At 36.8% G+C, this 9892-nt stretch overlaps 1 protein-coding gene across 1 annotated transcript; it reads right to left on the bottom strand.

The window, feature by feature from the left end:
- Positions 1 to 4763: 4763 nt before the first annotated feature.
- On the bottom strand, positions 4764 to 9664 carry LOC102806720 (uncharacterized). Its single transcript, XM_006811283.3, has 2 exons — positions 9530 to 9664; positions 4764 to 8588 (listed from the first exon to the last, which is right to left on the bottom strand). The coding sequence occupies exon 2, from the start codon at positions 8546 to 8548 to the stop codon at positions 7073 to 7075; it is 1476 nt and encodes a 491-aa protein (XP_006811346.3). The 5' UTR covers positions 8549 to 8588; positions 9530 to 9664; the 3' UTR covers positions 4764 to 7072.
- Positions 9665 to 9892: the final 228 nt, after the last annotated feature.

Below are 9892 nucleotides of genomic sequence, written 5' to 3'. Positions count from 1 at the left end.
ATATATTTATCAATGAGGGTTAAATGTGTTGATAGAGGGCAGTGTTCAGACTGACTGGGGATTCTCACTGTATATGTGCAAGGTGTGTTTATACATAGGGTGAACTTTGATATATCTATAGATAGTTAGTTGTGATGATAGAAAGCAATGTTCAGACAGGGGATTTTTTTCTTTGTGGGTTTTTTTATACTTAGAGTGAACTTTGAACTGTTTCATCATAACTATCTATGGATGAACAAAGATAAGGTTACATAGTATTCATACTAGCTGCAAGATTTGCAACTGTTCCTTACTTTTCTCATAATTTTTTGATTTTGACGGTACTGTGCCAACAAAATTTGTGGAAAAAAGTTGATGGAAAGTCCCAAATACAATTACCTATCAGACAAATGTAAGATATGCAAATTATCTTAGCGGATTTTATGGGCATAGAAAAGTAAACAAGCAGCCTGTTGACTGGTTGCTAAGGACACCCTTCACCAATGCTGTGATGCATTACATACATAATTTGGAAGACGAGCTATTACATCTAGAAAATAACACATCCAGCATTATGGACCAACCAGTGTCACAACCCCGAAATACAAAATGCAATCAGTGAGCTGGAAAACAAAAAAAAACACCAGGAACTCCATGATCAAGGCAAGTAGGCATATTCTGATAAGATCTCTCCAAAAACTTTTTAACCTAATCCTTTCTAGCGGCCATTTCCTCAAATGCTGGAACCTGGGTGTCATTACACCAATTTATAAAAAAGGAGATAAAAATGACCCTGGGAATTATAGAGGCATCACACTTCCCTGTACCTTGAGCAAACACTTCAGTTTTGAAACAAAGGTTAATTAGCCATATTGATAAAAACAGTATTATTGGTAAGGAACAAATTGGTTTTATGCCAAAATGTTTTGGTTCTAAAATAACTGACGGCAAAATACTTTAGTAAAGGAAAATGCATCTATGCCTGCTTTATAGACTTTAAAAACCTTTGTTCCATTTGGCATCTAGGTCTCTTGTATAAACTAGCCAGAAATGGGATTACAGGTAATTACTACAGAATTATTAAATCCTTGTACATAAATTCCACAGGGTTCATCAAAGTAAAAAAGGTCTGACAAAACAATTCCCTATACAGAGAGGTATTAGACAAGGGGATGGGCTGAGCCCACTCTTGTTTAACTTCTACCTGAATGATATTAAAGATGAAATCGAGTCCCCAGACAACAGTCCACTCACCTTATTAGATAGCACAATATCATGCCTACTTTATGCTGATGGTCTGTTGCTTTCAGAATCAAATACTGTAATAAATGGAATCTAGACATAAACATGACCAAATCAAAAACTATCATATTTAACAAGCCGGGTAGAGCATTAAAAAGATTTAAATTTTTCATTAATGGTAACGAGCTGGAGATGGTGCGATCTTATACCTATTTAGGTATTAAATTGAGTGCCTCTGGAAAATTTTCTAGCGCCAAGGGAGATTTGAAAAACAGAGCCATGAAGGCTTGTTTCAAAATAAAACAACTGTTATTTTCAGAAAAAAAGCATCCCAGTAAAATCACACATAAAAATGTATGATGTCATGGTTAAACCCATCTTATCTTATTGCAGTGAGGTATGGTCAAGTGATCTTGCTGTTCATTCTAATAAGCTAATAAACTTCACTTTGCCCATGGAAAAAATCCATATTAAATTTTGTAAATACTTATTAAAAGTGAATAGCAAAGCTACTAATTTAGCATGCTTACTAGAGCTGGGAAGACGTCCACTCATTCTTTCGAGTATTACACACATGATCAAATATTGTATTAACATCACTAAAAAACCACACAACTCTCTTGTAAATGAAGCATACAGACTTGGTATACAATGTGGGAACAAAAAATTGGGTGTCTGGGGTAAAACACATACTAAAACTTCTGAATATGGAAAACATGTGGAAGGAAATCAAAACAACGAAGATAACATTACTACAACTTTGGTTGAAAGACTAAAGTTAAAATTTCAGCAAAGTAGTTTTGATTTATTGCATGATAACAAAGGAATTAATCATCAAAATAAACTCCGCACATATCATAACTCAAAAAAGACACCTCCTTCGAAAAATATCTGGCAGTCGTAAAAAATCCATACCACAGATCAGCCATGACAAAACTCAAAATTAGTTCACACACCTTTAAGATTGAGACCGGAAGGCATCAAAATATAAAAGTACCGGTAGCAGAAAGGAATTGCCCAGTTTTTTTCCTAAAAACTGGCAATACAAACATTAATCAAATTTGTTTAATAACAAGCAGCCTCTCGGCTGAGATAGCTCCGCTGTTAGCAATGCACATTTCAATTAAAGAATAGAAGATATCATTAGAAAATGAACAATATGCATAGTATCAATGCTATGGGACTTGCTGTTTTCAACAAGAATTCAAAAATATTATTTTTCAACATAAATGATTGTGGTTTTTAACAAGAAGTCGAAAATATTACTTTTTACCAAAAATGACAAAAATAATCATCAAAATTAGAGAATTGAAGATATCATCATGAAATGAACAAATTTGAGAGTGGTCCACATGCAGTACCTATATATGTAATATCAAAGCAATTGGACTTGCGGTTTTTAACAAGAAGTCGAAAATATCATTTTTTATCAAAAATGATATTCACCAAAATTATAGAATTAAAGATATCATTACAAAATGAACAAATCTGAGAGAGGTCCACATGTAGTACCTATATATGTAATATCAAAGCAATTGGACTTGCTGTTTTAACAAGAAGTCGAAAATATCACTTTTTACCAAAAATATTCACCAAACTGAGAGGATTGAAGATATGATCATGAAATGAACAAATCTGAGAGAGGTCTATCCAAGGTACATATACACCAAGTATCAAAGCATTCAGGCTTGTAGTTTTCAAGAAGTCGGAAAAGTAAAATATTGACACGAACGACAGACAATCACTCAATATGATAAGCTCCGCTCGACAAAGTAGACAGTGGAGCTAAAAATTCTAGAAAGCAAAAATGAAAACACACTGATCAAACTTGGTAAATTCATTTATCAGTGCTTTAACTTGAGAGAGAAAACATGACGCTTACCACACCAGCTGCCTCATAATATTTACATTATACATATTTATTTCTGATACTAGTAGTGATTTTAATTGTTTTTCTATTATTTAGCTATTTTAGTAATTACTGTATTTTACTTTATCTGATCATTCATTTTTAATTATTTATGTTTTTTCTAAAACATATTTACTTTATTGTAATCCATTTACCGGATTCGGCTGATACCCCGCCCTGGGCGACCTTATGGAGGATTCGATTTTTTTTAGAAAAATGTGGACCGATCTTTTGGCAGATATTACGAGGCCCATCTTGTCTGAAAAAATAACCCTGCGTTGATAGAAATGGTCTAGAAATAATAATGTTTCGCGTTGACCAAATATAATCATGCAAAGTATAAATTCAAAGTGTTTTAATACGTTGGTGAGAGGTCGCATTTTACGTGAACAAGAACATGCACTAAGAAGGAAAAGCCAGTCAAAGTCGAAACGGGGTGCATCATGGACATGACGCAACACACGCTGCGACAACTGAGTGATTAGCGACATAATTGTGGGACGCAATTGAACTTCCTTGCGAAACTTGCTGTGCGGTGATCAAGTGTGTGTTGACCGAAGTTTGACCCCAAGTCACGCGCTGAACTGGTGCGTTACCTTAGCAATCTTTTTCATTTGCGGTCCGCGCGTCGATCTAGTAAAATTTTTATTATATCCGACGATACTGTAATTACGCAACTTGTATGCAACTCTGTACTGGCTTTGAATATATCAACGTCGTTTACTTAGTGCACTGCTTTTCTAATTACGCAAATTTGTTTACAATATTGTACCAGCTCTGAATATTTCAACTTTGTATTAAATGTATTGCTTTCATGATAATTACGCAAACTCAAGTTAATTTTTACTATTGTTAGGGCACTGACCCGGGGTATTGGGTCTGTGAATATTTCAATATTACCGACTTGATAATGCGTTGCATTCGTAATAATTACGCAAACATAAACATTGGCGCATTTAAATCATTAGAAATGATAGTAGTCGGGTATCTACGGAAAGTCGAGAAAATATTTTAAATACTTGTGATTCACCAATGTTCCAATAGTGATTTTTTTATTCGAAATGAAGTGAACATGTAATATAAACCATACCATGCGTCAAGTTAAATTTTACTATAATATAATAAACTCTGGACAGCGCACTTCGATCGCAATATTCACGTACATTTCGACTGAACTCTAATAACCACGCGTTTGAGTTCACGCACTGATATTTAAATTCGGGCCACCCAGCTTGACGCAAATCAATATAGTTACTTGTCATGTGTTCAAAAAATCTTTCAACTCTCACAAATACCATGAACGCGAAGAGCTAACTGGGGGTTAACTGAAAGAGAACGTCTTTTTTGGAAAAAAAAAATACGTCAGTACAAGATAATGTGTACAAGGTTAGCTTTATAGAACGTACATGACCGCTTAACTCTGTGTGTTTTTTAATAATCATGTCGCATGTGAAACGTAGGAGACATTTTAGTTCGCCCATTTCTTGTTTACCGACATTTTGTCTGGAATGCGATACAGACAAAGATTAAACATTACTGATAACAACCAGGAAGGCTTGGATATTTTAAACTTCGTAAATAACATTCTTTTCAAGCGTAGACTTTATTTGAGTGTAGTAATACGCAACAACAATTCGTTTACAGCGATGGTTTTATTGAAGTTTTTAATGCTTTTCGGCTTCACAGTGAATTATTTTAGCGTCATATTTGAAATAGCGCACTCGATACAAGATGTCGGAAGGGAAAATTGGGGTCTGTAAAAATGTTTGTTGGATCAGTCAGGCAATGTGTGGACCAAAACATCGCCCACTATTTGAAACAATGCCCATGGGTCCACATGTAGTACCTATATAATATGTAATATCAAAGCAATTGGACTTGCTGTTTTTAACAAGAAGTCGAAAATATCACTTTTTACCAGAAATATTCATATTTACCAAAACAAATGCCATTTTAATGTATTTCCAATTCAGTTTGAAATTACTGCCCTCCCATATAACTGAGACAAGTGACTTTGCAGGTGGGCTGAAAAAAATTAAAACTTGCAAATAAATATTCATGGTCTGTTTCAATAATGAAATTTTATTAAATAGTATATTGGATAAATTTGAATGTCCTTCATTTCTAGTGACTGATACAAAGATCATGAAACTATTTAAATTTGGGAATTGAAATTATCTCTTTTGTGTGTCGGCAGAGTGTTGAGTCAAAGCATATACACAAGACAGAATTTGAACCCATCAACAAACAAACAAGCTGCTCTCTGATTGGTCTGTTAGATATTAGGGCTGGATAGCCAATCAGACACAATCTTGTAGTAACTTTGCATTGATTAAGAATGAATATATTTAAAAATGATTTTTATTCTAGGGCTGGTAACATTCTGGCAGGACTTCAATGTCTACTGGTACACAATTTTCAAAAAACACTGCCCATTCTACTCCATATGGTGCACTTCACTGATGCATGAAATTCATTCAAAACAAGTCATTGTCAATGACACGTCACCGTTCCGTTCATATTTGAGTGACATATACATTCAAAGCAGATCATGACCGAAATGCACCTGCATATGTACAACACATTGTACTAAATCTGAACAAAATCCATCCATGCATGACTGAGATCTGGTGCCGGAATTGTGAAAATACGTTATTTTAATGCATTTTCGGTCTTAAAATGGCCATCATTCAGCTATTGTTAAGCGGATCATGAAACAAATGCACATATCTATTTGTGACATGATGTACCATGTGTGTGTGAAGTTTGAACTTGATCAATCCAGACATGTCTTGGATACGGATCCAGAACTGAATTCTTTAAGAAAATGGCCACCAGTCGGCCATTTCGAACTTGATCCGGAAAAAAAATGACGTGCATCAAGGTCCTATTATGTTAAATGTAAGTACCAAATTTGAACGAAATCTGTCCATGCATAACTGAGATCCGGGTTCGGAATGGTGAAAATGTGCGATTTCAATGTATTTTCGGCCTTAAAGCGGCCGCCATTTGGCTATCGTTAATGGGATCATGAAACAAATGCACATACATATTTGTGACATGATGTACCTTGAGTGTGTGAAGTTTGAACTTGATCAATCCAGACATGTCTCGGATACGGATCCAGAACTGAATTCTTTAAAACAAAATGGCCACCAGTCGGCCATTTCGAACTTGATCCCCCAAAAAAAATGACGTGCATCAAGGTCCTATTATGTTTAATGTATGTATCAAATTTGAATGAAATCCATCCATGCATAACTGAGATCTGGGTTCGGAATGGTGAAAATGTGCGATTTCAATGCATTTTCGGCCTTAAAGCGGCCGCCATTTGGCTATCGTTAATGGGATCATGAAACAAATGCACATACATATTTGTGACATGATGTACCTTGAGTGTGTGAAGTTTGAACTTGATCAATCCAGACATGTCTCGGATACGGATCCAGAACTGAATTCTTTAAAACAAAATGGCCACCAGTCGGCCATTTCGAACTTGATCCAAAAAAAAAAATGACGTGCATCAAGGTCCTATTATGTTTAATGTATGTATCAAATTTGAATGAAATCCATCCATGCATAACTGAGATCCGGGTCCGGAATGGTGAAAATGTGCGATTTTGATGCATTTTCGGCCTTAAAATGGCTGCTATTCGGCTATCGTTAATCGGATTATGAAAAAAATGCATGTGCATATGTCCCATATAATGTGTGATGTATGAGTGAAGTTTGAACTTAATCGGTCCATGCATGTTCGAGATACAGGTGATCACGGACGCACGCACGGACGCACACAGGGCAAAACATAAGTCCCCGTTTTCGGACTACGTCCGAACGGGGACTAAATATACAGTTGCAACACAGGTTCAAAAATTATGCACGATGATGAGAAATTTTTTTTAAAGGGGAGGGGCTTAAATAATTGAATTTAACTAAGTCCACTCAGAAATTCCAGCAACTTTGAAACCTGAATCCATGATGTGAATAATTTGCAGGAAATCCGTTCATGATGCTTCTTGTACCACTAACTGGATCGTACTGGTGTAAACCTGTGAGAACTGAGCCTGCAGCGCCATCTTGGGATTGTGAATACTGCGGTACAAAGAGTTGATCATTACACGTGAACATCTCGGCTGCTAGGTTACTATTCTCATCCATGTTTGCAGGAAGACCAGAAAACGCTACACTTTTCTCCTGGGTGACTGTGTCGTATTTGAATATTTTACCAGCCTCTTGTCTTGGCCAGAATTGGAGACTTAAAATATACACACTATTTCCCACTGATGCTAAGGTGACTGAATCGAAAAACTCTTTTGGTTTTTTGTGTACTGCTGTGGACCATTGATTGGTGGTTGGGTCGTAGGCGAGGAGAAACGGTTCAGCTCCATTCGAGGCATAAATCTTACCATTGCAAGCAGCGATGCTGACACATGTATATTCTTCAAGTGGTAACGGAATCTCACTCCACGTGTCCTCCAACATGTCATAGCAGAATATTTTTGAAAGTTTCAGTGACCTTGGCTGGCAATGAAAAAAGTAAAGTTCGTCTTTCAATCGAACTGTGTTTTTACATTCTATATATGGATTGGTTGCAAAATTTCTACGGTCTGCGGCATCTTTTAACATGGGAGTTACCCTGACTGGTCCGCTACGATAATCTAACACCCAGGTGTCGGCATCCTGGGTAACCATAACAACAGCAAGTCCATTATCTACCATTTGCATGGCAGCTGGTTTACGTCCTTCCGAGTCATAATAACAAAATGGACTGTCAACGAGTTTAACCTTTCCATCCTCAAAAACAAAATAATCAAACTTGATAAAGTTTTTGAGTGTTATCGTTTTAGTCGTAGAATCTTTTGTTGCGTACGTTTTACTTTTCTCTTGCATCTTAAATGTCCTGTTGCCTGGCAATGACACCAGCACCTCATCATAGAGACGAGGACGTAAACCATAATATCTGTGATGACACAGTTTCTCGCTGTATGTCAGTTTCCAATAATTCCGCTGTTTTTCGTGCAGCAGCGCAATTTCTGGGATTTTATGTTTCGCCAAGTAGAACAGATACAATGGTGAAGGATCTTTCAAAATATACGGGTAGCGAACGTGATTCAGCAAATCCGATATGTGCACCTGTCTTTCCTTCTTGTCTCGCATCACCCATCGCATGACAGCACTGAATATTCGTGATTCGTCTTTTATTTTCAAATCATCTCGGGAAATAACATCTATGACAGCTTCCTTGCTACTGGCAAGAAAGTCTTCAGATAGCGAGTATTTCTCAAAATCCGAATCAGCAATCACCGAACTTGAGGTACACTGGTAGCAGCTACTTAATTTAGTCACAAATTTTCGCTGTCTAAAAAACTTGCAGTATTGGGTCCAGTTTTGAACGGCAACTCGATTAAGAAGTCCCATAATGCACCAGTGATAGAATTATTGTGATAATCTTCTCAACCTACAAAATACAAATTACTATTTATGTTGATTTCATATCTTCCCATCATGCAATGTTAGCAGTGAATCCTGAATAGCATTAACCAAGCCATAACTATCAGGAAAAACAGAGTTGGTAAACAGTCACCCCCAATCATTGTCCTCACCAAACACCCCCCAAATAAAACACTGCTTTTCTCTCCTTACACTAGGAATTTCACCCATTTCTAATACAAATGGAATCATTGGAGATGGTGTACAGGTATGGTAGCTGTGGTTCATAGCCCTCTCAAATGCTAGTCCTCATTTTCATTTGGTGTATGATCAGGAACAAGTCAGATAAATGAAAGAAAATTTAAAATCAATTTTCTGTCGCACAAACAAGCAATAGAACTGTACGTTGACATTTTGAAAATAAGACTGGTTATTCAACAAACTTTGAAATCGCAAGTCATGCCATTATACAAACCCCAACCACAACTATATAATCCCAAAATATTGCACTCGTTTAAGTACCCATGTTGTTATATCAAAACTTTGATGTTCCTCTATTCCAAACAATGCCAGGCAAATACTTTGTCTGTTTTTTAGGACAGTAGAAGAATGCGCAGATCTCCCAAAACATCCAGCTCCTTTGCCCTTGCTCTGCGTACTACTACAGGTCCAAGTCTGTAAATGTGGAGGTACTCGATTTCGTTCTGACCTTGTTAATATTACTCCAGGCGCTCGGAACGTTTCTTAGATAATAAAAAATGACCTAAAGTAGGATCGGCATAGTTAGTCAGTCGCCGGTACATTCGCCTATCACTCATGTGTATGAGTGGTAGGCGAATGTACCGGCGACTGACTATAAACTATGCCGATCCTACTTTAGATCATTTTTTTATTATCCAAGAAACGTTCCGAGCGTCTGTGAATATTACTCGTAAAACAGCCATGTACCCAGGGCTACATTCGACCTACCAGTATCCACGTTGCGTCAGTGCATTGGGTGACAGGTTGTTACTTTACATATAAGATGGTATATGTCCTCTAATAAAATAAATGAACCACACAAGAAAACGGCGTCTGGTATGCTCTTACGTCAACCCTTAGTTGATCCATGACCCAGCTGGCGCCATCTGGTGGTGACCTCTGCGATATAACGTTAGAAGAAAAACAATTCTGGCCGTAGGTGGCGCAATATTCCCCGATAAGTGGATAAAGTGCTATTTGGATATGCGTACAGTCCATTTGTCTACTATCTGAGCTGTGATATGCCAAAAGAAAATAATTCTGCATTGTCTTAATATAAGCTTGAGACAGCATATTACAGTTTGTATTAGT

This window comes from Saccoglossus kowalevskii, chromosome 17 (genome assembly GCF_978046115.1).
Source record: "Saccoglossus kowalevskii chromosome 17, keSacKowa6.1, whole genome shotgun sequence".
Taxonomy (NCBI): domain Eukaryota; kingdom Metazoa; phylum Hemichordata; class Enteropneusta; family Harrimaniidae; genus Saccoglossus; species Saccoglossus kowalevskii.
The sequence above is the reverse complement of the archived record's forward strand: the minus strand, read 5'-3'. Positions and strand labels throughout refer to the sequence as shown.

Coding starts and splice junctions, on each gene's coding strand:
- LOC102806720 (XM_006811283.3), bottom strand. CDS start 8,548: ATGGGACTTCTTAATCGAGTTGCCGTTCAAAACTGGACCCAATACTGC.